This window comes from Aphelocoma coerulescens, unplaced genomic scaffold, assembly GCF_041296385.1.
Source record: "Aphelocoma coerulescens isolate FSJ_1873_10779 unplaced genomic scaffold, UR_Acoe_1.0 HiC_scaffold_140, whole genome shotgun sequence".
Classification (NCBI taxonomy): domain Eukaryota; kingdom Metazoa; phylum Chordata; class Aves; order Passeriformes; family Corvidae; genus Aphelocoma; species Aphelocoma coerulescens.
The window spans coordinates 63,184-89,866 of NW_027183492.1; the positions used below are offsets into that span (position 1 = coordinate 63,184).

At 55.4% G+C, this 26,683-nt stretch overlaps 2 protein-coding genes across 2 annotated transcripts in view; one reads left to right on the plus strand and one right to left on the minus strand.

The window, feature by feature from the left end:
- ABCF1 (ATP binding cassette subfamily F member 1) overlaps positions 1-666 on the plus strand; it is a 28,561-nt gene extending 27,895 nt beyond the window's left edge. The window contains exons 25-26 of the mRNA XM_068998651.1: positions 144-216; positions 318-666. Coding sequence (XP_068854752.1) covers positions 144-216; positions 318-484 — 240 coding nt within the window. The 3' untranslated portion in view covers positions 485-666. The remainder of the gene's footprint in view (positions 1-143; positions 217-317) is intronic.
- A 2,876-nt stretch (positions 667-3,542) lies between these two features.
- Positions 3,543-26,510, minus strand: PPP1R10 (protein phosphatase 1 regulatory subunit 10). The gene is made up of 21 exons (XM_068998640.1): positions 26,462-26,510; positions 25,428-26,011; positions 23,651-23,697; positions 20,716-20,834; positions 20,538-20,624; positions 18,516-18,651; positions 18,152-18,203; positions 17,362-17,439; positions 17,094-17,264; positions 16,787-16,886; positions 14,923-15,032; positions 13,622-13,722; positions 12,996-13,140; positions 12,419-12,574; positions 11,883-12,129; positions 10,035-10,110; positions 9,757-9,954; positions 8,781-8,895; positions 7,424-7,511; positions 6,842-7,308; positions 3,543-3,652 (listed from the first exon to the last, which is right to left on the minus strand). Exons 4-21 carry the CDS (start codon positions 20,820-20,822, stop codon positions 3,543-3,545), a joined length of 2,544 nt encoding a protein of 847 aa, XP_068854741.1. The 5' UTR covers positions 20,823-20,834; positions 23,651-23,697; positions 25,428-26,011; positions 26,462-26,510.
- Positions 26,511-26,683: the final 173 nt, after the last annotated feature.

Below are 26,683 nucleotides of genomic sequence, written 5' to 3' on the forward strand. Positions count from 1 at the left end.
CGGTCAGGGCCTGGGCGTGGTTTGGAAGGGCCTGGGCGGGGTCAGGAGGGCGTGGCCGGACAGGGAGGGGCGTGGCCGGGTGGGGGAGGGTCCTACGCAGGTGTGGCCACCCCGAGTGACCCCTTGACCACCCCCCCTCCCAGGACGAGCCCACCAACAACCTGGACATCGAGTCCATCGACGCCTTGGCCGACGCCATCAACGAGTACAAAGGAGGTGGGGGCGGGGCGGGCGAGGCGGGCGGGGCCGGGCGGGGCCGGGCGGTGACGTCACGGTGACGTCACGGTGACGTCACGGCGGCGTGGCCACGCCCGCAGCGGTCATCGTGGTCAGCCACGACGCGCGGCTCATCACCGAGACCAACTGCCAGCTGTGGGTGGTGGAGGAGCAGGGCCTGAGCCAGATCGACGGCGACTTCGACGACTACAAACGGGAGGTGCTCGAGGCGCTGGGCGAGGTCGTGGTGCACCGGCCGCGGGAGTGACCGCCCCGGTGACCAGCACAGTGACCGCCCCGGTGACCAGCACAGTGACCGCCAGAGCGGCCACCACACTGACCACCCGAGTGGCCGCCAGAGCGGCCGGCGGTGACCAGGGGCGGCCGCAGGGAGAGGGGCCGAGGGAGGGGTCCGGCCTGGGAGGAATAAAAGGTGGTGGAGCAACGGTGGCCTCGGCTGTGGTCATTGGGGGTGTGGTCATTGGGGGTGTGACGTCATTGGGGGTGTGGTCATTGGGGTGTGACGTCATTTGGGGTGTGACGTCATTTGGGGTGTGGTCATTGGGGTATGACGTCATTGGGGTGTGGTCATTGGGGGTGTGACGTCATTGGGGTGTGGTCATTGGGGGTGTGACATCATTGGGGGTCTGACATCATTGGGGTGTGGTCATTGGGGGTGTGACGTCATTGGGGGTGTGGTCATTGGGGTGTGACATCATTGGGGGTGTGGTCATTGGGGTGTGACGTCATTATGGCTGTGACGTCATTGGGGTGTGGTCATTGGGGTGTGACGTCATTGGGGGTGTGGTCATTGGAGTGTGTCGTCATTGGGGGGTGTGGTCATTGGGGTGTGACGTCATTGGGGTGTGACATCATTGGGGTGTGGTCATTGGGGTGTGATGCCATTGGGGTGTGGTGTTGAGTGACATCATTGTGGGCGTGGTCATCGTGGGTGTGACGTCGTTGGGGGTGTGGTCATTGTGGACCTGGTCAGTGGGGTGTGGTCAGTGTGGCGACACGTAATTGGGGGTGTGGTCAGTGTGGGTGTGGCCATTGGGGTGTGGCCAGTGGCATGACATCATTGGGTGGGGTCATTGGGGTGTGGCCATTGTGGGTGTGGTCATTGGTGTGGGCAGTGTGGGTGTGGTCGTGTGTGTGACGTCATTGGGGTGTGACCATCGTGGGTGTGGCCATTTGGGGGTGTGGCCATTGTGGGGGTGGTCTGACCACCACTGACCCTTCCCCCCCCCACCCCACCCCCAGTGAGTCCCAGAGTGACCAAATACCCCCAAACTGGGTGCCAGAGTGACCAACTGCCCCCTCGGGGGGTGCCAGGGTGGACAACTGACCCCTCAGTGGGTGCCAGGGTGACCAAATACCCCCAAACTGGGTGCCAGAGTGACCGAATGACCCCTCAGAGGGTGCCAGAGTGACCAACTGCCCCTTCGGGGGGTGCCAGAGTGACCGAATGACCCCTCGGGGGGTGCCAGAGTGACCAAATACCCCCAAACTGGGTGCCAGGGTGGACAAATGACCCCTCGGGGGGTGCCAGAGTGACCAACTGCCCCCTCGGGGGGTGCCAGGCTGCCGCGTGCCCCTCCCCCCACACATCCACTCCACTCCTTCCCGCGCCTTTTCCGGGATTTCTCCCCAAAAGTTTATTAATAATGTACAAAATATACAAAAGGGGGGGGTGGCCCCTCCCCCCCGGCCAAAGTTTTCACAGAAAACAGCGTCCGGCGCAGCCCCTCCCCCACCCCGCCCCTCCCCCCCCTCCCCCCTCGGCCCCTCCCCCACCCCCCAGAGGCGGCGGCGGCGGCGGAGTGGGGGAGGGGCGGCGGCGGCGACCCCGAGCTGAGGGGGGAGGGGAGGATTTGGGGGGGGGGGGGAAGGGGGGAGGGTCCAGGGGGGGTTTGAGGGGTGGGGGAGGGGAAATTTTCTCATCCCCTCCCCCTTTCCCCCCCTCCCCCCCCCCCCCCCAAATGGGGCAGATTCGGACCCGGGGGGGGAGGGGAGGGGGGGTGGGTGGTGGTGAGTAATGAATAATTCATCAATAATTCATTAATAATTAATTCATTAATTGATAGCTATTGCCTCACCCCCCCTGGGGGGGGTTGTCCCCTTTTGGGGGGGGGTCCAGCCCCTCCTCAAAGGGGGAGGGACACCCCCTGGGGGGGGGGGGGGGAGGGGAGGCCCTGGGGAGGGGATTCGGGCCCCCAAAATTGAAGATTTTGACCCAAAATACAAAATTTTTGAGCCCTGGGGAGAGGGGGAGGGGTTAAAACCCCTCCTCCCACACCAAAATTGAAAGGTTTTGCCCCAAAAAAAGAGAACTCCTGCCCCAAAAAATGATGATTTACAGCCCTGGGGGCAGAACTTTGCCCCAAACCTGAAGATTTTTGCCCTAAAATTGAAACTTCTGAGCTGGGGGGTGGGGGGGGTGTGTTAAACCCCCAAAATCGAGCATTTCTGCCCCAAAAACGAGGCTTGGCACCCCATAAAAGACAATTTTTTACTCCTGAGGGAGAATTTCTGCCCCCGAGGAGGGAATCCCACCCCCTAAATTCCCATTTTCACCTCCTAAATTCCGATTTCTGCCCCAGAAGTGACGATTTCCCCCCCAAAATTCCCATTTCCATCCCTCACAGGGACGTTTTTCCCCCCAAAAATTCCAATTCCCGCTCCATGAACGCCGATTCCTCTCCCTTGGGAGGGATCTCCCCCAAAAAATTCCCATTTCCGCCCCTTGAAGAGGCGCTTCCCCCTCTATAAATTCCGAATTTTTCCCCCCAAAATGACAATTTTCCACCCCCATAAATCCCAATTCCCGGCGTTTTGGGGAGGCTCTCACCCCCCCCAAACTCCAATTCCAATTCTCACGCCTTCGAGAGGCGCTACCCCCCCCCCCCCAAACCCCCTCCCTAAAACTCTGATTTCTCCCCCTAAAATTCCATTCCCTACCCCAAAAAACAACAACACCCCCCCCCCCTCCCCACCCCCAAAAAACCCCGGCCAAAAATTCCAATTTCCACCCCTTAAAGGAGCGGCGTTTTCTTTTTTTTTTCCCCCTCCCCGCTAAATTCCGATTTCTACCCCCAAAAAAAAAACCCCGATTCTCCCCCAAAAAACCCCCAAATTTCCCCCCATCATCATCACCACCACCAAACCCCTTCTTTTCCCCCTTTTTCCCCCCTTTTTTTTCCCCCCCCCTTTTTTGCTCTCCCGAGGCCTCACAGAAGCCATAACCGGGCTGGGGGGGGGGTGTGTGTTGGGGAGGGGGTCTCGGGGTGTGTTTTGGGGTGTTTTGGGGTGTTTTTTGGGGGGTTTCAGGGCAGGGGGGGCCCGTTGACGCCGGGGTGGTAGAAGGCACAGTTGTTCTCGTACCTGCAGCTGCCCTTGAGCATGAAGTGGCGGCACACGGCGCGGCTCGACATGTCTGGGGGAGACAAAAGGGGGGGGGGGGCGCGTCAGGCGCCGGCCCCCGGCCCCAAAACGGCCCCAAAACGGCCCCAAAAACGGCCCCAAAACCGGAGAGACCCCGGCAACTCCGGGGGAGGGGGGGGGGGGGGTGGGGAAAAAGGGAGGAAAGGTGGGAAAGGGTTAAAAAGGGGAGGTTTAGGGAAGGGTTTGAGTGGTTTAAGGAGGATTTTGGGGGTTAAAGGGGAAGGGGGTGAACCCCTAAGCCCCAAAACGGCCCCGAAATCGCCCCAAAAATGGCTCGGGAACGGTGCTGGAACAGCCTCAAAACGGGCCCGGGACGGCCCCAAAATGGCGGCTCTGGGGGGAGGAGGAGGAGGAGGATGAGGAGGATGAAGGACACGGCCCTGGGGGCTTGCAGGAGGATTTTGGGGCTTAAAGGGAAGGGGGTGAACCCCTGACCCCCAAAACGGCCCCAAAACGGCCCCAAAAGGGCCCCAAAAGGGCCTCGGGACGGCCTCAAAATGGCGGCTCTGGGAGGAGGATGGGGATGTGATTTTGGGGGGTCCAAGGAGGATTTTGAGGGGTCCAAGGGGGATTTTAGGTGGTCCAAGGAGGATTTTGGGCGGGTTAAAGGGGAAGGGGATGAACCCCTGACCCCAAAAATCCCCTTAAATGGCCCCAAAACGGCCCCAGAGCTGAGCCGGGACGGCCTCAAAATGGCGGCTCCGTGAGGGGGAGGAGGAGGAGGAAGGACGGGAAAGGGGGGGAGGCTCCTGGAGGGGTTTTGGGGGACGCGAGGAGGATTCCGTGGGGTCAAAGGCAAAGGGGGGGCGAACCCCTGACCCCGAAACGGCCCCGAAATCGCTCTGAAGCGGCCCCAGAGCGGCCTCGAAAGGGGCCCAGGCCAGCCCCGAAATGGCGGCTCCGGGAGGAGGAGCGGGGGCGGCTTTTTGGGAGGTTTAAGGAAGATTTTGGGGGGGGGGGGGGGTTCAAGGGGAAGGGGATGAACCCCTGACCCCAAAAGGGTCCCGAAATGGCCCCAAAATGGGCCCAGACCGGCTCCAAAATGGCGGCTCTTGGGGGGTTGGGGGGGGACATGGTTTTGGGGGATTTAGGGAGGATTTTGGGGGCCCTGAAACGCTCCGGGAGGAGAGCGAGCGACGCAATTCCGGGAGGGGGAGGGGGGTTGAGGGAGGGTTAAAGGGGAGGGGGCCGCAAACCGACCCCAAAAAAGCCCTGAACGGCCCCAAAATGGCTCCAGAGCAGCCCCACGGCAGCGGCTGCAGGAGGAGGGGGAGGGGAGGGTGGGGGAGGGGCAGCGGGGGAGCCCCACGGGTTTTGGGGGTTGGGGGGGGGGGCCCTGAGCCCCCCTCTGCACGCCACCGCTGAAACTACAGCTCCCAGAATGCCCTGCTGCCCCCTGCAGAGCCGGACTACAACTCCCAGCAGCCCTTGCGCCACAAAAAAAAAAAAAAAAAAAGAAATTAAAGGGTAAAAACTACAACTCCCAGCATGCCTTGCAACGGAATTAAAGCCGGGTTTGGGCCCTGCGAGGCCTCAGGGCCCTGCGTAAGGCTGGGCTTAGGCCGGCTTTGAACCCAGACTACAGCTCCCAGCATGCCGCCCTCCTGGTAAATTAAAGCCAGGCTTAGGCCCCACTAGGCCTCAGTGGCCACCTCAGGGGTGGCTTTAGGCCCTCCTGGGAGCTGAACTACAACTCCCAGCATCCTCCGCTGCTCCCCGCTGGGTGAACTACAACTCCCGGCATGGCTTGCTGCGCAGTTAAAGCCGGGTTTAGGCCCCGTTAGGCCTCGGGGCCTTTCCCAGAGCCGGCTTTAGGCGTCCTGGGAGCGAACTACAACTCCCGTCATGCTTTACCGCCCCCTCTTCAGAGAACTACAACTCCCAGCATGCCGCGCCGCCAAACCAAAGCCGCGCTTCGGCCGCAGGGCCCTCGTTGGGGCTGGGCTTAGGCCCTCCCGGAATGCCCCGGGAGCCAAACCACAACTCCCAGCATCCCTTGCTTCCAGAGTCGCTTGAACTACAACTCCCACGATGCCCTGCGGCCTCTCCCAGAGCGGGGGTCTGAACTCCCCTCAGCCCTCGCGGCCTCCAGTTCAGAGCTGGTCCCAACTCCCGGCATCCTCTGCTCCCCCCCCCCCCCCCCCGACAAACTACAACTCCCAGCGCCCCTTGCTGCCGCAACAGGTCCGGAACTACAACTCCCAGCAGCCTTCGCGGCCGGCTTACCACACCCCGCTTCCCCTCCCAGCATGCCTCGCGGCCGCCTTCAGCGGCACCGGACTCCAACTCCCAGCATGCCTTGCCCCCCCACCGGTCACACAACTACAACTCCCAGCATGCCCCGCGGCCCTTTCCCGCCAATGGCCGCCGCGGGGGGGAGGGGGCAGGGCTCGGAGCCCACCACGCTGTGGGGGGAGGGGAGGGGGTCCCTCGCTGCCCGGGGCCCGTTTTTGGGGAGGGGGGACGGGGTCCCTCGCTGCCCTCCAGCCATTTTGGGGGCGGTCCCTTGGCCATTTTGGAGGGTCCCTGGGGCCGTTTTGGGGGGGGGGGTCCCTTCCCATATTTGGGAGGGTCCCTCGGTCATTTTGGGTGGGGGGGGGAGGGGGGGGGTCCCTCACCGCCGCTGCCCCTTTTTGGGGCAGTCCCTCGCTCCCCCTGCCCCATTTTTGGGGGCGGGTCCCGGTGCCGCCCTGGGGGCCATTCTGGGGGGAGGGGGTCTCTCCCTGCCCCCCGCAGCCGCTTTTTGTGGGGAGGGGTCCCTCGCCGCCATCACCCCCGTTTTGGGGGGGGCTCCCTCGCTGCCCTCCGGCCCCGCAGCCATCGTGGGGGGAGGAGCAGATTTGAGGGGGGGGCGGGGGGGGTCTCTCCCGTCTCCGGCCCCCCCCCGCCCTCAGCCCCTCAGCCGCCATTTTGGGGATGGGGGGGAGGTCTCTCCCAGCCCCTCCCCCCGCTCAGAGCCCCATGGGGGGTCTGCGCCAGTCGGGGCCCCTCCCCCACGGCCCGGGGGGCTCCAGGGGCTGCATGGGGGGGTGATGAGGGGGCGGGGGGGGCTCGCCGCCCCCCCCCCCTCCAGCGGGGCAGGAAAGGCGGGGGCGGCGGGGGGCGGGGAGGGGGCACCCACGGGCCCCTCCCAAGCGGGGCCGGGCCCCCCCCAGAGCCAGGCCCCCCCCCCCCAATTTACCTCCGCCGTGGCCTCCGCCGTGGCCCCGGGGGGGGGGGTGGTCTCTGCCGTGCTCGCCGTGCCCGCCTGGGGGGGGAGGGGGGCCCCCCCGGGACCCCCCCCCGCCGCCGCCGCCGCCATTGGGGGGGGGGCCCCCGCTCCTGCCGCCCCCGCCCCGGCAGCGGTAAGGGGGGGGAGGGGGGGGCTCGGGCGCCGCCGCGGCCCCCCCGGGGCGGGGGGCGGTGGAACGGAGGGGGGGGCCCCCCCCCCGCCGCCCCCCCCCGCGCATTCCCCCTCCCCCCTCCCCCGCCGGGGGGGCCCCCTCGGAGGCCTCCCCCTCCCCCGCCCCCGTCAGGCCCCTCCCCCCAGAAATCGCCGCCGCGCTGGGGGGGGGGGGGGCCCAACAGGCGGGGACCCCCCGGGAGCCCCGGGGGGAGGCCGGGACCCCCCCCCCCCGCCGCCGCCGCCGCCGCCGCCGCCGTGGGGGCCTGCAAGGGAAGAAGACGACAAATTCGGGGTTAAAAAGGGAGGTTTTGGGGTTTTTGTTTGGTTTTTTTTTTGTTTTTTGGGGTGGTGCTGGGAATTTGGGGAGGGGGCACTTACCCGGCATGGGCCCCCCCGGGGGGAAGTGCTGCATCTTGGGCGGGGGGAAGCCGTTCATGGGGCCGGGGGCCCAGCAGCCCGTGGGGAACTGCAGGAGGGGGGGAGAAAAGAGTTGGGGGGGGGGTCAGGGGGACCCCAAAACAGCTCCAAGGGGGGGGTGGGGAGGCCCCCCCGTCCCTCCCAATTGAAGGGGGGTGGTCCTGAGGAAGGGACCCCCCCAAGTCACCCCGATTTAAGGGACTCGTCCCAAAATACCCCAATTTAACGGAAATGCCCCAAATTTAAAAGGCCTCCACCCCCCCCCCCACCGCTCTGGGGTCACCCCAATTAACAGGACCCCCCCTCAGGGTCACTCCGAGGGACTTCTCCCAAATCCCCCCAAATTTCAGGGACCCCCCAAGGTCACCTCCTGTTAAGGGCTGACCCCCAAAGCCCCCCCAGGGTCAGCCGAGGCCACAGCCCAGAGCGTGGCCCCAAAGAGAGGGGGACCCCCAAAGTGAGGGGACCCCCAAAGTGAGGGGACCCCCAAAGTGAGGGGACCCCCGAAGTGAGGGGACGGTCACCCTGAGGGGGGGGGGTGTCCCCAAGGTGTCCCTGGGGGTCCCTGGAGGTCCCTAAGGTGTCCCCAATATCCCCAAGGTGTCCCTGGGGGTCCCTAAGGTGTCCTCAATGTCCCCAAGATGTCCCTGGGGGTCCCCAAGGTGTCCCCAAGGTGTCCCTGGGGGTCCCCAAGGTGTCCCTGGGGGTCCCTAAGGTGTCCCCAATGTCCCCAAAGTGTCCCTGGGGGTCCCCAAGGTGTCCTCAATGTCCCCAAGGTGTCCCTGGGGGTCCCTAAGGTGTCCCCAATATCCCCAAGGTGTCCCTGGGGGTCCCCAAGGTGTCCTCAATGTCCCCAAGGTGTCCCTGGGGGTCCCTAAGGTGTCCCCAAAGTGTCCCCAAGGTGTCCCCAAAGTGTTTCTGGGGGTTCCTAAGGTGTCCCCAATATCCCCAAGGTGTCCCTGGGGGTCCCTAAGGTGTCCTCAATGTCCCCGAGGTGTCCCTGGGGGTCCCCAAGGTGTCCTCAATGTCCCCAAGGTGTCCCCAAAGTGTCCCCAAGGTGTCCCTGGGGGTCCCTAAGGTGTCCCCAATATCCTCAAGGTGTCCTCAATGTCCCCAAGGTGTCCCTGGGGGTCCCCAAGGTGTCCTCAATGTCCCCAAGGTGTCCCCAAAGTGTCCCCAAGGTGTCCCTGGGGGTCCCCAAGGTGTCCTCAGTGTCCCCAAGGTGTCCCCAAAAGTTGTCCCTGGGGGTCCCTAAGGTGTCCCCAATGTCCCCAAAGTGTCCCTGGGGGTCCCCAAGGTGTCCCTGGGGGTCCCTCACCTCCTCCGGGCCCCCCCGGCGGCTGTGCCTGCAGGTTGCCCAGCAGGTGCTTGATTTTGTCGGAATAGTCCGGCTGCTTCAGCAGCTCCTCGGCCTTGTGGCTGCTGGGGCCGCCCTGCGGGGGAGAAACGGGGGAGAAGTGAGAAAAACGGGGGAAAATGGGGGAAAATGAGGGGAAATGGGGGGAAAAACAGGGGAAATGAGGGAAAAATGGGGGAAAGAACGGGGGAAAGAATGGGGGAAAAACGGGGAAAAAAACGGGGGGACAAAAGGGGGGAACAAGGGGGGGAACAAGGGGGGGAACAAGGGGGGAACAAGGGGGGAAAATGGAAAAAAACGGGGTAAAAAACGGGGGGAAAAACGGGGAAAAAACAGGGAAAAGAACGAGGAAAAACAGGCAAGAAATGCACAAAAAACACGGAAAACACAGGGGAAACGCAAGGAAAAATGGGCAAAAAAGAGACATAAAACAGGGAAAAACGGGCAAAAACAGACAAAAAATGGACAAAAAAGGGACAAAAAACAGTGAAAAACAGGCAAAAAACAGAGAAAACACAGGGAAAAAACAGACAAAAACCAGGGAAAAAAGGGGCAAAAAAGGGACAAAAACTAGGGAAAAACCAGGGAAAAATGGACAAAAAACGGGGAAAATGGGGAGAAAAAAGAGGAAAGAAAGGGGAAAAATGGGGGAAAGAGGTCTGACTCTTCTCAATTTAAAATCCCAAATTGATGGCCCCCCTCCCGTCCCAATTTTGGGGTTCCCGTTACGGGAACCCAATTGATGACCTCAAATTTATCCCCCCCCCCCTCAACTGATGAATCCCCAATTTTGGGGCTTCCCACGATGGGGTCACCCCCCCAATTTTGGGATTCCCATGATAGGGGTGACCCTCCCCCCATTTTGTGGCCCCCCCAGGTACTCGTGACCCCCCCCGTACCCTCCCCAAATTTGGGGGCTGCCCGTTTTGGGGGTTACCATGATGGAGCTGAGGATCTCCTGCATGTTGATGGGGGTGTTTTGGGGGGGTCCTGGGGGGCCCTTGCCGGCCCCGACGCTGCCCATGAGGTTGGCAAGGACTGGGGGCAGCTTGGCCCCCGCCCCCGGCTCCGGGGAGGCCGCGGAATTCCCGGGATCCAGCCCCTCGGGATACGCTCCGTCCTCGCCCGAGCAGTCCTGGGGGGGCACAAACGAGGGGTCAGGAAAGGCATTTTGGGGTTTTTTTTTTGGTTTTTGGGGTTTTTTTAAGAGCTTACCTCGTCCAAGGGGATGAGTTTGGGTGGGAGTGGCTCGTAGGATTCCGGGTCAGGCTCGTGGGGGCTGTCGGGAATGCTGAGGGGGGAGCAAAAGGGGGTGGAAAAGGTCAGGGGGTTTCTGGGATCCCAAGGGATTCGGGGGCCCCAAAGGCTTCCAACCCCACATTCCCAGGTTGAGGTTTTCCAGTTCTGGCTGTGCCTCAAAAATTGGATTCTCCACCAGCTTGGGTGTCCCTCAAAATGGTCCCAAAATGGCACCTGAAGCGTCCCCCCAAAAGGGACAAAGGGATCCCAAAATGACCCCAAAAGAGAGACTCAAAGTGCCAAAAAAGGCATCTAAAATGTCCCTGAAATAATTCCCAAAATGGCACCAAAAGGGGTTCTAAATATAGACTCAGAGCATCCCCAAGAGAGGACTTAAATCATCCCCAAAATGGCCCCCAAATTCCTCACAAAATGGTGCCTAAAGTGTCCCCAAAATGGCCCCCAAAGAGCTTCTAAAACTGCACCCAAAATGTCTCTAAAAAGGGGACTTGAAAGTGTTCCTAAAATGGCCTCCAAAAACACCTGCACTGTGCTCCCAAAACGGCCCCCGAAAGGTGCCCAAAATGGCCCCCAAAGTGTCCCAAAAATGGCCCCGAGAGTGTCCCCAAAACGGCCCTTAAAGCCCTCACAAAATGGCCCCCAAAGTGTCCCCAAAACAGCCCTTAAAGCCCTCACAAAATGGTGCCCAAAGTGTCCCCAAAATGGCCCCCAAAGTGTCCCCAAAACGGCCCTTAAAGCCCTCACAAAATGGTGCCCAAAGTGTCCCCAAAATGGCCCCGAGAGTGACCCCAAAACAGCCCTTAAAGCCCTCACAAAATGGTGCCCAAAGTGTCCCCAAAATGGGCCTCCAAAGTGTCCCAAAAATGGCCCCCAAAGTGTCCCCAAAACAGCCCTTAAAGCCCTCACAAAATGGCACCCAAAGTGTCCCCAAAACGGGCCCCAAAGTGTTTCCAAAACAGCCCTTAAAGTTCTCACAAAATGGCACCCAAAGTGTCCCCAAAATGGGCCCCAGTGTCCCCAAAATGGCCCTCAAAGCCCTCACAAAATGGTGCCCAAAGCGTCTCCAAAACAGCCCCCAAATTTCCCCAAAATGGTGCCCAAAGTGTCCCAAAAATGGCCCCCAGAGTGTCCCCAAAATGGCCCTTAAAGCCCTCACAAAATGGCGCCCAAAGTGTCCCCAAAACGGCCCCAAAGTGTCCCAAAAATGGCCCCCAAAGCGTCCCAAAAACAGCCCTTAAAGCCCTCACAAAATGGCGCCCAAAGTGTCCCCAAAACGGCCCCCAAATTTCCCCAAAACAGGCCCCAAAGTGTTCCCAAAATGGCCCTTAAAGCCCTCACAAAATGGCGCCCAAAGTGCCCCAAAAACGGCCCTTAAAGCCCTCACAAAATGGCACCCAAAGTGTCCCAAAAATGGCCCTTAAAGCCCTCACAAAATGGTGCCCAAAGTGCCCCAAAAACGGCCCTTAAAGCCCTCACAAAATGGCACCCGAAGTGTCCCAAAAATGGCCCCCAAAGCGTCCCGAAAACAGCCCTTAAAGCCCTCACAAAATGGCGCCCAAAGTGTCCCCAAAACAGCCCCCAAATTTCCCCAAATTTCCCCAAAATGGCCCTTAAAGCCCTCACAAAATGGCGCCCACATTCTCCTCAAAATGGCCGCCAAATCACCCTCACCAACCCCTGACGTTTTGGGCTCAAATCACCGCAAATCCCCCGTTCCCGAGCAGCCCCGAAAGCAGATCCGGGACGTGACACCCCCCCCCCAAGCCCAAATTCCCGCTAAATCCCCCCAGAATCGCCGCTCACCTCTCCTTGGAGAGGAAGATCTCCTGCAGGATGCCCTTGACGCGCTCGGCCTGCGTGAAGCGCTCGCGGCTGCCGCTGCCGGGGATGACGAGCGGCGCCGGCAGCTCCAGGGCCTTGGGGTAGGCCCAGGGCACCTTCTCCTCCATGGAGTCGTGGCTGAGGCGCCGCGCCGTCTCGAAGGCGTGCCGGTCCTTCAGCATCTCCCGCTTGGCCGCCTCGCCAAAGTCCTTGATCTTGTTCACGTTCACTGTGAGGGGAGAATCTGCCATCAGCTAAGGAGAGCCCGGCATCGTCTCGCTCCGGCTCGTCCGGGTTGGAAACGTTCCAAAACGGGCGCCCGAGGTGGTCACAAAACGGCACCCGACCGGTTCGCAAAAACGGCCCTCAAAAGAGTCCCACAAAATGGCCCCGAAATGATCCCAAAATGGTTCCCAAACTGTCCCGGAGATCCCTCCAAGCATCCAAAGGAGTCCTGGGTGAAAACCCGGGGGTTTTCCAGGGAATTCTGGGCGTTTTCCAGGGAATTCCAGGCTCACCTCGCTCGGTCTCGTCCAGCTCGAAGTAGAAGTACTCGCGCAGCCGCCCCTCCTCGGGCCACGACACCGATTTCTTCTTGCGGGGCCTGCGCGGGGCTGGGCCACCCTCTGAGGGGACATCGGTGGCCTTGGAGTCACCCCCTGCCTCCGACGAGCCTGAGGGGACACCAGGAAACAGGGGGGGGGGGTCAGCAAAGGGGCATCCCAAAAACGGGGTTTGACCCCAGAATGGCACCCAGGAAGGGCTGAAATGGTGCCCAAAAAGGGGCAAAGTGACACCAAAACGGCTCCTGGATCTTTGCCACAAAGGGACTGGCAGCGTTCCCAAAATGGCACCCAAACTGTGCCAAAAGAGGGACTCAAAGCGTTCCCAAAACGGCCCCCAAATCTCCTCAAACTGTCCTCAAACAGTTCCCAGTCCCACCCAAACTGCCCTAAAATGCCTCCAAATCGTCCTCAGCCCCTCCAAATCGTCCTCAGCCCCTCCAAATCATCCTCAGCCCCTCCAAATTGTCCCCAAAGCCCCCAAATTGTCCCCAAAGCCCCCAAAGTGTCCCCCGGCCCCCCCAGTCCGTACCTGTGTCCATGGGCTCGGGCACCTCGATGGCCGGCACGGGCGTCCCCGGCCGCTCCGTGTCCATGGGCTCTGCGGCCGCCGGCTCCGGGGACGAGGGTTTGGCCGTGCTGGGCTCCGGCGCCGGCTTCCCCTCGAAGGGGCTGGGCTGAGGGGGGCACAGGAGGGGGGTCAGAACAGGGGGGGATTCACCCCAAAACGGCCACCAAAACGTCCCCAAAAACGGAGTCACGGCGTTCTCAAAACTGCATCTGCAGCGTCCCCAAATCGGTCGTCCAGTTGTTCCCAAAATGTCCCTCAAAATGGCCCCAAAATGGCACCTAAATAGTGCCTAAAAGGCCACATAACGTCCCCAAAAAAGGACTCCGAGTGCTCCCAAAAAGGTCCCCAAAAATGGTCCCAAAATGGTCCCCAAAGTGTTCCAAAACAACACGGATTCACAATATTCATAAAATAACCCCCCAAAAGCGCCCCTAAAATAACCCCCAAAGCGTCCCCCAAAAAGGGACTCCGAGTATCCCTAAAATGGCTCCCAAAGCTTTCCCAAAACAGCCTCCAAAAAGTCCCAGAACGGCTCCCGAACCATCCCCCGACAGCGACTCCAAGCGTCCCCCAAAAGGGTCCCTCACCTTGGCCGCCGTCGGGGACAGAACCTTCTTCTTCTTCTTGATCTTGATGCCGGGGACGGGCGCCGAGTTCAGGGCGTCCAGGAACCCGAGGCCTTCCATGGCTGGGGGAGCACAGGTGGGGGGTCACCAAAAAAACCCCAAATCCACTCCCAAAATGGGTCCCAAACCCGCCTCAAAACGGTGCCCAAATCTGCCCTAAAGAGCATCCCAAATCCACCCCAAAACGGCTCTGAAATTCACCCCAAAATGGCACCTAGGGCACCGCTCAAATGACCCAAAATGGGCCCAAAATGGGACGAGAATCTGGCCCAAATCAGTCTCAAATTGTTCCCAAAACTGGGCTGAAATCAGTCCTAAAATGGGCCTCAAATCGGTCCTAAAATGACATCCAGGTATCACCCAAAACCACCCAAACTGTCCCCAAAAATGGCTCCCAAAAGGAACCCAAAACGGCAACAGAAGTCCCCGCTGGAAAGGTCCCAAATATCACCTGAATTGTCCCCAAAATCAAGCCGGTAAAAACCCCAAAACTAAACCCAAAACGGCACCAAAATCAACCCCAAAATGGAATCAAAATCTACGCCAAAAAAGCACCAAAATAACCCCGAAATGGCACCAAAATAACCCCAAAATGGCACCAAAATCAGCCCGAAATGGCATCAGAATCAACCCCAAATGGCACCAAAATCAGCCCGAAATGGCACCAAAATCAACCCCAAAATGGCACCAAAATCAGCCCGAAATGGCACCAAAATCAACCCCAAAATGGCACCAAAATCAGCCCGAAATGGCACCAAAATCAACCCCAAAATGGCACCAAAATGGCACCAAAATAACCCAAAACAGCACCAAAATCAACCCCAAAATGGCACCAAAATAACCCAAAATGGCACCAAAATCAACCCCAAAACGGCACCAAAATAACTCCGAAACGGCACCAAAATCAACCCCGAAATGGCACCAAAATAACCCCAAAATGGCACCAAAATCGACCCCAAAATGGCACCAAAATCAACCCCAAATGGCACCAAAATCAACCCCAAAATAGCACCAAAATCAACCCCAAATGGCACCAAAATCAACCCCAAATGGCACCAAAATAACCCCAAAATGGCACCAAAATCGACCCCAAAATGGCACCAAAATCGACCCCAAAATGGCACCAAAATCGACCCCAAAATGGCACCAAAATCGACCCCAAAATGGCACCAAAATAACCCAAAATGGCACCCAGAAGTCCCCAAACCCCCTCAAGGTGTCTCCAAATCCCCCAAAATCCCCCAAAAACTCCCCAAACTCACGCTGAGGGGGGATGATCTTCACTTTGATCTCCTTGGCCGCGTTTGGGGCCGTGTTTAGGGGTTTGTATTTCTTCTCTGCCAGAGGAGCCTCCCCGGGGGCTGTCGGGGCGCTGTGGGGGGGAAAGAAAAAGGGTCAGGACCCCTCCAAAATCACCCCAAAACCCCCACAAGATTGCCCCCAAAATCACCCCAAACCTGCCCCCAAAATCGTCCCCCACCCCAAAAATTCCCATGTTTTTCCAAATCAGCCCCAAATGCCCCCCAAAAGCACCTCTCAAACTCCCCAAAATGGCCCTGAGACCCCAAAAATTACCCCAAATCCCCCGCCCCAAAAGCAGCTCGCAGACTCCCCAAAATGGCCCTGACACCCCAAAATTACCCCAAATCCACCCCAAAAGCAGCTCTCAAATGCCCCAAAATGGCCCTGACACCCCAAAATGGCCCTGACACCCCAAAAATTACCCCAAATCTCCCCCAAATAGCCCTGAAACTCCCCAAAAATTACCCCAAATCTCCCCCAAAGCAGCTCTCAAACTCCCCAAAATGGCCCTGACACCCCAAAATTACCCCAAATCCCCCCCAAAAGCAGCTCTCAAATGCCCCAAAATGGCCCTGACACCCCAAAATGGCCCTGACACCCCAAAAATTACCCCAAATCTCCCCCAAAGCAGCTCTCAAACTCCCCAAAATGGCCCTGACACCCCAAAAATTACCCCAAATCTCCCCCAAAGCAGCTCTCAAACTCCCCAAAATGGCCCTGACACCCCAAAATTACCCCAAATCCCCCCCAAAAGCAGCTCTCAAACGCCCCAAAATGGCCCTGAGACCCCAAAAATTACCCGAAATCCCCCCCAAAAGCAGCTCTGAAACTCCCCAAAATGGCCCTGAGACCCCAAAAATTACCCCAAATCTCCCCCAAAGCAGCTCTCAAACTCCCCAAAATGGCCCTGACACCCCAAAAATTACCCCAAATCTCCCCCAAAGCAGCTCTCAAACTCCCCAAAATGGCCCTGACACCCCAAAAATTACCCCAAATCTCCCCCAAAGCAGCTCTCAAACTCCCCAAAATGGCCCTGACACCCCAAAATTACTCCAAATCCCCCCCAAAACCAGCTCTCAAATGCCCCAAAATGGCCCTGACACCCCAAAAATTACCCCAAATCTCCCCCAAAAGCAGCTCTGAAACTCCCCAAAATGGCCCTGAGACCCCAAAAATTACCCCAAATCCCCCCCAAATAGCCCTGAAACTCCCCAAAATGGCCCTGACACCCCAAAAATTACCCCAAATCCCCCCCAAAAGCAGCTCTGAAACTCCCCAAAATGGCCCTGACACCCCAAAAATTACCCCAAATCCCCCCCAAAAGCAGCTCTCAAATGCCCCAAAATGGCCCTGACACCCCAAAATGGCCCTGACACCCCAAAAATTACCCCAAATCTCCCCCAAAGCAGCTCTCAAACTCCCCAAAATGGCCCTGACACCCCAAAAATTACCCCAAATCTCCCCCAAAGCAGCTCTCAAACTCCCCAAAATGGCCCTGACACCCCAAAATGGCCCTGACACCCCAAAAATTACCCCAAATCCCCCCCAAAAGCAGCTCTCAAACACCCCAAAATGGCCCTGACACCCAAAAATTACCCCAAATCCCCCCCAAAAGCAGCTCGCAGACTCCTCAAAATGGCCCTGACACCCCAAAATGGCCCTGACACCCCAAAATGGCCCTGACACCCCAAAATTACCCCAAATCCCCCCCAAAAGCAGCTCAGAGACTCCCCAAAATGGCCCTGAGACCCCAAAATGGCCCTGAGACCCCAAAAATTACCCCAAATCGCCCCCAAAAGCAGCCCTGAGACCCGAAATCCGCACCTCTGCCTCTTGACCGGGACGGGTTTCAGGCTGTACTTGTCGGACGAGGCCGAGTTCAGTTTCTTCACCGGCGCCAGCGACGGCGTCTCCAGCTCCAGCCCTGAGGGGAAAAAGGGTCAGAAATCCCCCAAACAGCCCCAAAAATCCTCCAAACGCATCTAAAACCGACTCTCAAACGGCCCCGGATCCCTGAAACCCCAAGGACGGAGCTCGAACCCCCCCCTCCAAACAGCTCCAAATCCCCCAAAGCGGCCCCAAACTCATCCCAAAGCAACCCCAAATCCCCCAAAATCTCGCGTTCTCGCACCTGTGGAGCGGAACTTGGCGTGGCTGGGGGCCGTGGTCCGCAGGGATTTGGGTTTTTCCCTCTTTTTTTCGGGCATTTCCTCGCTTTTGGCCTCGTTTTTGGCCTCCTGGGGCTTCTCCGGGACGGGGGTTTTGCTTTTGTTTTCCTCTTTCTTCTTCTTTTTATCCCGTTCTGGGGTGGGAAAAAGGGCACGGGGAAAGGGGGTTGAGGGGGTTTTGGGGGAATTTGGGGGGATTTTGAGGGAATTGTGGGGGATTTTGGGACTCACCTGTGGGTTGGGAGCTGCTCTGGGAGCGGATCACCCCCATCCAGTCGCTGACGAGGATGGAGGCCAGGCGGCGAAGCTCTGAGAGATTAATTGATAATTAATCGTTAATTAAACTGCGATTAATCAGCGATTAATCAAGCAAGGGGTGGGGAACGTGACATAGAGAGAGTTTGGGGGAGTTTGAGAGGGGATTTGGGGGGGCCTGAAAAGGTTTTTGGAGGGTCCAAGGGCAGTTTTGGGGGGATCTGAGGAAGGTTTTGAGGGGTCTGAAGGAGAGTTTGGGGTTGTCAGGGGGATTCTGGGGGATCTGAAAGGGGTTTGAGGAAGGTTTTGGGGTTCTCAGAGGGATTTGGGGAGTCTGAGAGTGGTTTGAGAGAGTCTGAGGAAGGTTTTGGGGTTCTCAGGAGGATTCTGGGGGGTCTCAGGAGAGTTTTGGGGAGTCTGAAAGGGGTTTGAGAGAGTCTGAGAAAGGTTTTGGGGTTCTCAGGAGGGTTTTGGGGAGTCTGAGAGTGGTTTTGAGGGGTCTCAGTAGGGTTTTCAGTGTCTGTGGGGTTTTCTGGGGGGTTCCAGGTGAATTTGGAGGGTCTGAGGGAGGTTTTGGGGGTCTCAGGGGGATTTTGGGGGTCTCAGGGGGGTTTTGGGGAGTCTGAGAGTGGTTTTGAGGGCTCTCAGTAGGGTTTTCAGTGTCTGTGGGGTTTTCTGGGGGGTTCCAGGTGAATTTGGAGGGTCTGAGGGAGGTTTTGGGGGTCTCAAGAGGATTTTGGGGAGGTCCCAGGGGGTCTCTGCTCACCCTCATCATCGCTGGACTTGCTGAGCTGCTTCACCAGCTTGGCCGTGTTGTTCTGCAAAGGAAATGAAGGCTCAGGAGAAGACAAAAAGGGACACAAAAACCACCCCAGGGACACAAAACCCACCCAGGAGAGGACCCAAAGGAGACAAAAGCCACTCTGGGACTCCCCAAAAGCCACCCGTGGTGTCCCCAGGTGCCACCTGAGTGTCCCCAAACCCCCTTGAAGGGACCCAAAGCAGACAAAAACCACCGGGGGAGCGGCAAAACCGACTATAGGAGTGACAAAGGCCACCTGAGAGTCCCCAAAAGCCACCTGGGGGGGTCCCCAAGTGCCACCAGAAGTGTCCCCAAAGCCCCCCCGGACCTGCTTGAGGTGGTCGACGGTGAGCGGGAGGTGCTGCAGGGTGAGCAGCAGCTGCTGCAGGAAGGGGACGTTGTTGGCGGCCTTGGAGCCCGTCAGCCACGTGTTGAGCAGCTTGTAGCCCCCGATCCTGATGAATCTGAGGGGGAAAAAGTGGGAATTGCGTCCGGATCCGGCCGGGAAAACCTGGAATCCGTCAAAATCCACCCAAATCCACCCCAAATCCTGAACAAATCTGCTCAAAATACAGCTAAATCCGCCTAAATTTGAGTTTTCCACGGGTTTACTTGGCCAGGATGAATCTGAGGGAAAAAAGTGGGAATTCTGGCTGGATCCAGCTCGGAAAACCTGGAATCCATCAAAATCCACCCAAAACCACAACAAATCCTGAACAAATCTGCTCAAAATCCAGCTAAATCTACCTAAAATTGACTTTTCCATGTGTTTACTTGGACAGGATAAATCTGAGGGAAAAAAGTGGGAATTCTGGCTGGATCCAGCTGGGAAAACCAGGAATCCATCAAAATCCACCCAAATCCACCCCAAATCCTGAACAAATCTGCTCAAAATACAGCTAAATCCACCTAAATTTGAGTTTTCCGTGGGTTTACTTGGCCAGGATGAATCTGAGGGAAAAAAGTGGGAATTCTGGCTGGATCCAGTCAGGAATACCTGGAATCCATCAAAATCCACTCAAATCCAGAACAAATCCACTCAAATCCACAACAAATCCACCCCAAATCCACAACAAATCCGCTCCAAAATCTAACTAAATCCACCTAAAATTGGCTTTTCCGTGTGTTTGCTGGGCCAGGATGAATCTGAGGGAAAAAAGTGGGAATTGCGTCCGGATCCAGCCAGGAAAACCAGGAATCCATCAAAATCCACCCAAATCCACAACAAATCTGCTCAAAATACAGCTAAAAATCCACCTAAAATTAACTTTTTCATGTGTTTGCTAGGCCAGGATGAATCTGAGGGAAAAAAAGTGGGAATTCTGGCTGGATCCAGTCAGGAAAAGCTTGAATCCATCCAAATCCACCCAAATCCAGAAAAAATCTGCTCCAAATCTAGCTAAATACACCTAAAATTGACTTTTTCGTGTGTTTACTAGACCAGGATGAATCTGAGGGAAAAAAGTGGGAATTCTGGTTGGATCCAGCTGGGAAAACCTTGAATGCATCAAAATCCACCCAAATCCACTCCAAATCCAGAACAAATCTGCTCCAAATCTAGAAAAAATCCACCTAAAATCCACCTAAAATTGACTTTTCCATGTGTTTACTTGGCCAGGATGAATCTGAGAGAAAAAAGTGGGAATTCTGGCTGGATCCGGCCAGGAAAACCTGGAATCCATCAAAATCCACCCAAATCCAGAACAAATCCACTCAAAATCTAGTTAAATCCACCTAAAATTGACTTTTCCATGTGTTTGCTTGACCAAGATGAATCTGAGGGAAAAAAGTGGGAATTCTGGCTGGATCCAGCTCGGAAAACCTGGAATCCATCAAAATCCACCCAAATCCACCCCAAATCCAGAACAAATCTGCTCCAAATCTAGCTAAAGCCACCTAAAATCCACCTAAAATTGATTTTTCCATGTGTTTACTTGGACAAGATGAATGTGAGGCAAAAAAAGTGGGAATTGTGGTTAGATCCAGCTGGGAAAACCTGGAATCCATCAAAATCCACCCAACTCCACCAGAAAGCAAAAAAAAAATTCCCTCAAAATCCACTTAAATCTAACTACAATCCACTTTTACGTGCGCTCAGTTTCCAGGATAAATTTGAGGGGAAAAAGTAGGAATTCTGTCCAGATCCGGCCAAGGAAACCTTGAATCCATCGAGACCTATCCAAATCCAACTAAAACCCACTCAAAACCCCACTTTTCCATGTGCTTACTCAGCCAGGATAAATCTGAGGGAAAACAGTGGGAATTCTATCTGGAGCCAGCCGGGAAAACCCTGAATCCACCCAAATCCACCCCAAATCCACCCCAAAATCCCATTTTGCCACGTGCTTACTTGGCCAGGATGTCCTGGGCCCGGGTCTGCAGGAGGATGTTCAGGTAAATGCAGCGACTCACCATCTTCTGGGAGTCCTTCATGAGGCTAATTCAGGGTAACAAACGTTAATTAGGGGCTATTAATTAAAAAAAAAAGGATGTCAGAGCCCTAAAAAAGGGCATTTTGGGGGTCTCACCTGAATATTTTGGAGATGCCATCCATGGTTTTGACCTCCCCATCCCGGCCCAGGAAACAATCGAGGCCCTTGAGGAGCTCCTTGGGGTCGATGGGGCCAGAGCCCATGGCAGGAACAGCCTGGAAAAAGGGGGGGAAATGGGAAAAATGGGGTTAGGATTGGCGGGGAGACCCCTTAAATTGAGGGCACGTTAAAATTTTGGTGGTAAAACGAGACCTGAGTGGGGTCCTGAGAGCAAAACGGGGGGAAATCGGCACCAAAAAGGGGGAAATTGGCCCTAGAAAGGAGGGAATCAACCTCCAAAAGCTGGAAAACAACCCCAAAAATGGGGAAAGCATCCCTAAAAAGCAGGGAATTGACCCCAAAAGATGAAAACCAACCCGAAAAAAGGGGAAAAGGGGGGAACAAACGGAAAAAAGTGGAAAAACAACTCCAAGAAGTTGGAAAAAATGAAGGAAATCAACCCTAAAAAGCAGGAAATCAATCTCAAAATAGGGAAATAAGCTCCTAAAGCTGGAAAAAACACATCAAAACGCTGGAAACAACCCTAAAAAGGAGGAAATCAATCTCAAAAGGAGGGAAATAGGCCTCAAAAAGCTAACCAGCACCCCAAGCAGCTGGAAAAGAACCCTGGAAACACGTAAATCAGCCCCAAAAATGAGGAAAACAACCCTAAAAAGCTGGAAATCAACACCAAAAGGAGGAAATCAACCCTAAAAAACTGGAAACCAACTTTAATAAGGAGGAAAATAACCTTTAAAAGGAGGAAATTGCCCCCAAAAGCTGGAAAACCACATCAAAAAGCTGGAAATCAATCCTAAAAAGCTGGAAAACAACACTTGAAAGGGGAAATCACCCTCAAAGAGCTGGAAATTGCCCCCAAAAAGACAGAAAACAGCTTTAAAAAGATAGAAATCGCCCTCAAAAAGCTGGAAATGGCCCCCAAAAAGCAACGTATCAAGCCTAAAACGATGGAAGACCACGCTAAAAAGAAAGAAATCAACCCCAAAAGTGGGAAATCAACCCCAAAACCCCAGAAATCAACCCCAAAAGTGGGAAATCAACCCCAAAACCCCAGAAATCAACCCCAAAAATGGGAGATCAACCCCAAAACCCCAGAAATCAACCCCAAAAGTGGGAAATCAACCCCAAAACCCCAGAAATCAACCCCAAAAGTGGGAAATCAACCCCAAAAGCTGGACATTGTCTCCAAAAAGGGGTCCCAGGGACCCCCAAGGGACACTGGGGGGGGGGGTCACAGACCCCCTCCCCTCTGATGCCATTCCAATGACCTCATTTATTAATAATTAATTAAGATATTAACACTGGGGAGGAGGATTTGGGATCACACACCCGGGGGGGGGGAACAGAGCCTGAGCCCCTCCCCCTCAAATATTTAATTTAAAAGTGAATTAACCCCATTAATTTACAAAATGAGGCAAATTCTGTTATTTCCAACCGTTTTCCCCATCATTTCAGTAATTTTTTTGTTAATTTTCCCCATCATTTCAATAATTTTTTGCTAATTAATGACCAGAACAAAGGTGGGGGGGGAGCTTTTCAACCCCCCCCACCCCAAGTTTAATTAACCAGGGGTTAATTAACAAGCTGCCACTTAAGGAGAACCCACATTTGGGGAGGGGGGGGTGTCACCCCCTGCCCCCCCCCAACTCAGGCCATAATTAAACCCTCTAATGAACCAACCATTAATTAACACCTCATTAATTAAGGCCAAACCCCCCCCTCCCTTTCATTGACCCCAATCCCAGCCCCTCCCCCTTCCTGTGAGGGGGTTCACGCTCTGACATCGTTAATCGCCACTAATTAAAGCTTAATTATGTCCCAGTTTCCTTAACGAGGGCAGGGGGAGGAGCTGGGTGGGTTTTTTTTGGGGGTTAAAACCTCTCCAAACCTCGATTTTTCGGGTGAAATCTCCCCTAAAATCTCAATTTTTGGGGTGGGGGAAGCACCCAGAGCTGGGGGTTTGTTAAGTGCCTCCCCCACGGTAATTAATTAAAGGATACAGCCCCCAATTATAGGAATTAATTGAGGGAGGGGGGTGTCAGCAAAGCCCCCCCTCTGCAAAGACACAAGAAAAGGTTAAATCAGCACAACCCCCCCCAAAAAAATGAGGGAGGACCCCAACATTTGGAGATTTACCCCAAATTTTCACGGTAACCTTTAACCCCCCCCCCAAAAATGAGTGTGGGAAGGGTCCCACCGCTGGGGGAGGGGCAAAGCCCCCTCCCCCAAAAGATTTCTGAGGTTCTCCCCCCATTTTTGGGGGTCCCACAGAGGCAAAGCCCGACCTGCCCCCCCCTTAAAGGGGCTGGGGGCCCCCAAAAAGCCCCAAAACCCCCCCAAAAAAGGGGGAAAACCCCATTTTTGAAGGAGGGGGGGGCCTTGGGTGGGTCAAGGCCTGACCCCTCCCTCCCCAAATTTAGGTTTTTACAGCATTTTTTACTTATTTTACCCCCAAAAAAGGTTTTATTGGGGGGGGGGAGAAATCTGTAGGGGGACCCCAAAATTGAGGGGGAGGGGGGGGGCTGCCCATGCCCCACCCCCCCCCCAGGAAATGCTACCACTGGGGAGAAAAGGGCAGAATCTGGGGGGAATTAATGCCAAATAAACGGGTTTATTCCCCAAAAATCCCAACCGTCAGAAGGCATCAGGGATCTCTGTGGTTTTCACCCAAATCTGTGGAATTTTGGTTAAAAAAAAAAGAGGGGGGGAGGGGGAACCCAACTCCCGACTGCCACATGCACCAGGAGAGGGAAGAAAGAGGGAGGGGGGGGGGGGGGAAAAAAGGGAATTTCGGGAATTTTGACGTTTCAAAACCCTGGATCCAAAGGCCACGAAATGGAATTAAAAGCCCCAAAAAAAAGAAAAAAAAAAAAGAAAAAAAAAAAAAAAAAAAAGGATTTTTTTTGCTTACCCGGGTTGTGGCTGTTCCCTCCCTTTGCTGAGGTAAAGCTTCCTAAGCTGCAAAAACGGGGCAAAACCATTGAAAATCGGGAAAAAATGGAGTTTTGGGGGTGTTTTCCCTCCCAAAATTCCTATTTTTTGGGGGTTTTTGGTTTTTTTTGGGTTTTTTTTGGGTGGTGTGTGCGTGTGAGGAAAGGGGAGGGTGAAGCCCAGTGGTAGCATTTCCCTGTCACGATAAATTCAAGGTTATCAAAGGCTCGAGGACACTGCTCCCCCCCCCAATCCCAAATTCCCCAAAACCCCCCCACCAAAAAAAAAAAAACCAACAGAAAAAAGAAAAAAAAAAAAAGAAAGAAAAAAAAAAAAAAAGGGAAAAAAATCCCACGAAAAAAAGGGTGAAAAAAGAGAATTTTGGGGGTCCTGCGGAGGGAAGGGGGGGAGTTAAAAAAGGGATTTTGGGAAAAGGAGCAATTTGGGGGGGCTAAAAAAAGGGGGGAAATGGAATTTTAAGGGGGGGGGGAGCCTCGCAGTGGGAGGGGCGTCAACGGCGAGGCCTCGGCGCCATTTTAGAGCTGGGAAAAATGCCCCAAATTGGGGGGGTTTTGAGGGATTTTTGGGGAATTTCGGGGGGGGGGGCGGTTAGGGGGCTTTAAAGCGGGGACACAAAAAACAAAGAGACAAAGAGAAATCTGTTAAATTCCATCCCCCCCCCTCAAATAACCCCTTTAAACCACCAGGATTGGGATTAAACCCCCTCCGAATTAAGAGGGGGTAACAAAAAACCAAAAAAAGGGGGGGTTGGAGCTGTAATAAAAAATGCCCAAAACCGCGGAATTAAGAAAAAAAAAACAAAAAAAAAACAACAAAAAAAAAAAAGTCCGGATTGTGGAAAACAAAGAGCGGGCGCCATTTTGGAGCTGCCCTAGGAAGGGTTCTGAAGGGAAAAGGGGGGGGGGGGAAATGATTTAAAGTGCTTTTCTGAGGAAAAAAAAGCAGGATTTGGGAAAAGCTCAGCCTGCCTAGCAATCTTTATTGCTAGATTGCGACCCCCCCCCCCATCCCAAATCGCACCCCCAGCCCCAAAATTTCCACCCCGTCCCCGACTTTAACCAACCCCCCCCACCCCCCACGTTTCTCAGGGCAAAAAACAATCCTAAAATGGCACCTAAAAAATAAAAATAGGAAAGAAATCAGCTTTTTTTTTTTTGAAATTTCCAACCCCCCCCACCCCCCCCGCCGCCGCGCGGATTTTTCGGTTTTTTTTTTTTTTTTTCCTCCCCTTCTCCCCCTTATTATGATTATTATTACTTTTCTTTTCTTTTTTTGCAATCTTTATGTACAGATTGCTGGCCGGGAATGCCCCGAAAATTCCCGGGATTCCCCGAATTCCCGAAATTCCATCTCCCCCACCGCGCGACTTTTTTGGGGGGGGGGGGTTTTTTGGGGCGGGGGGGGGGGCCGTTTTCCAGCTTTTTGGGAGGTTTTTTGGGGTTTTTTTTTGCGGGGACTTTTTTGTTTTTTTAAACCGTGGGAGCTGCTCGTGGACCCCTCCTCCTCCTCCTCCTCCGAAACCGCTTTTTTCTCCCGAAACCCCCCCAAAATTTCCAGCTTTCACCACCTTTTGGCACAGCCCACGTCCTCCTCAAGCACACGGGGAAAAAGGGGGGGGGCTCTTCCTCCCAGTATTTTTTGCTCTTTGTGACAAATAAAGCAGTTTTTTTTATAAAGGGGGGCTTTTTTTTCTTGTATTTTTTTAAGGGGGAGCCTGCTGAAAATTCAACACTTACTATCCAATTTTTTTTCTCAGCCGACAGCGCTTCAAGGTTTGGATTTTGGCATTTGGAGGTGGTGCTAGAGCCAAAAAATTCGTTTGATTTTAGTCATGGCTTTAAAAAAAACGCAGCAACTTTTTTTTTGCAGCTTGACGGGTATTTTGGCTTGGTTTTTTTTTTAAAGGGTTTTTCCCTTGGGTTTTTGTTTTCTAAAGCCCTAAAAGAGTGGATTCGAGCTAAATTGGTCGAGCTAGAAACCAAAAAAAAAATATAGTAACAAAAAAAGTTGCTTGGGTTTTTAAAAAAAAAAAAAAGTGGGCTTTGCCTTTGTTTTTTTGGGGGAAAGAAGAGGGAAATATGTTTTTTAAAGTGGCAGTTTCCTTCGGGTTTGGAACGGCTTCCAAGGACGGTCCAAAGGACGGAGAGGCTGCGGCGGCTCTTCACGGCAAAGGGGGAGAGAAAACCTGTTTTTTCCTTCCCCTCTTTGTTGTATATATTATTTTTTGTTGTTTTGTTCGCGTTTTGTATTGTATTTTGTATTGTTTGTATTGTTTTTCTCTCGTGGTAAAGGCGACGGCGTCTCTCAAGACCAACCAAACCTGGAGCGGGGAAAGGAAAAATAAAAGGGGGGGAGGGAGGGGGGGGCATAACGACACAAAAAAAAAAAAAAAAAAAGGAAAAAAAAATTGAAAAAAAAAGAAATTAGAAGCAAAGAAGAAAAGACACGAAACGATTAGAAGCTGTTATCCCCAGGGAGATTTTAAGAGTTTTAAAAGGGGGAAAAAAGGCAAAAAAAATAACGAGGAAACGCCCTTGGAAAAGGGAGAGGGGGGGGAGGGCTCAGCTCTAAGAGGACACGAGGGCGGCGGCGGCGGCCCCGGAGGAGCTTCGGGACGACGAAAGCCGCGTTTTTCCCCCAAATTAACAACACGTGGCGCTTCAAGAGCCCGTCCAAACCAAAAAAAAAACCGGGGAACCCCCCCCCCCCTCCCCCTCCGCGCCCCTTTCCCCGCCCGAAAACCCCCGGCCCAGCGCGGCTCTCTACTTACCTCCACCAGCCCTCAGAATGGCGGCGGCGCCGCCGGGCGCGGCCTTTTATACCGGGCCACGCCCCCGCCTGGCCACGCCCCCCGGCGCGCGCCGGCCACGCCCCCTCCTCCCGCTCAACCGCCCGACCGCGCATGCGCGGGACCCGCAGCGCGCACGCGCGCGGCAGCCGCCCTCCATTGTCCGCGGGCCGTGTGGCGCAGTTTTAATTCGGGAAGGGGGGG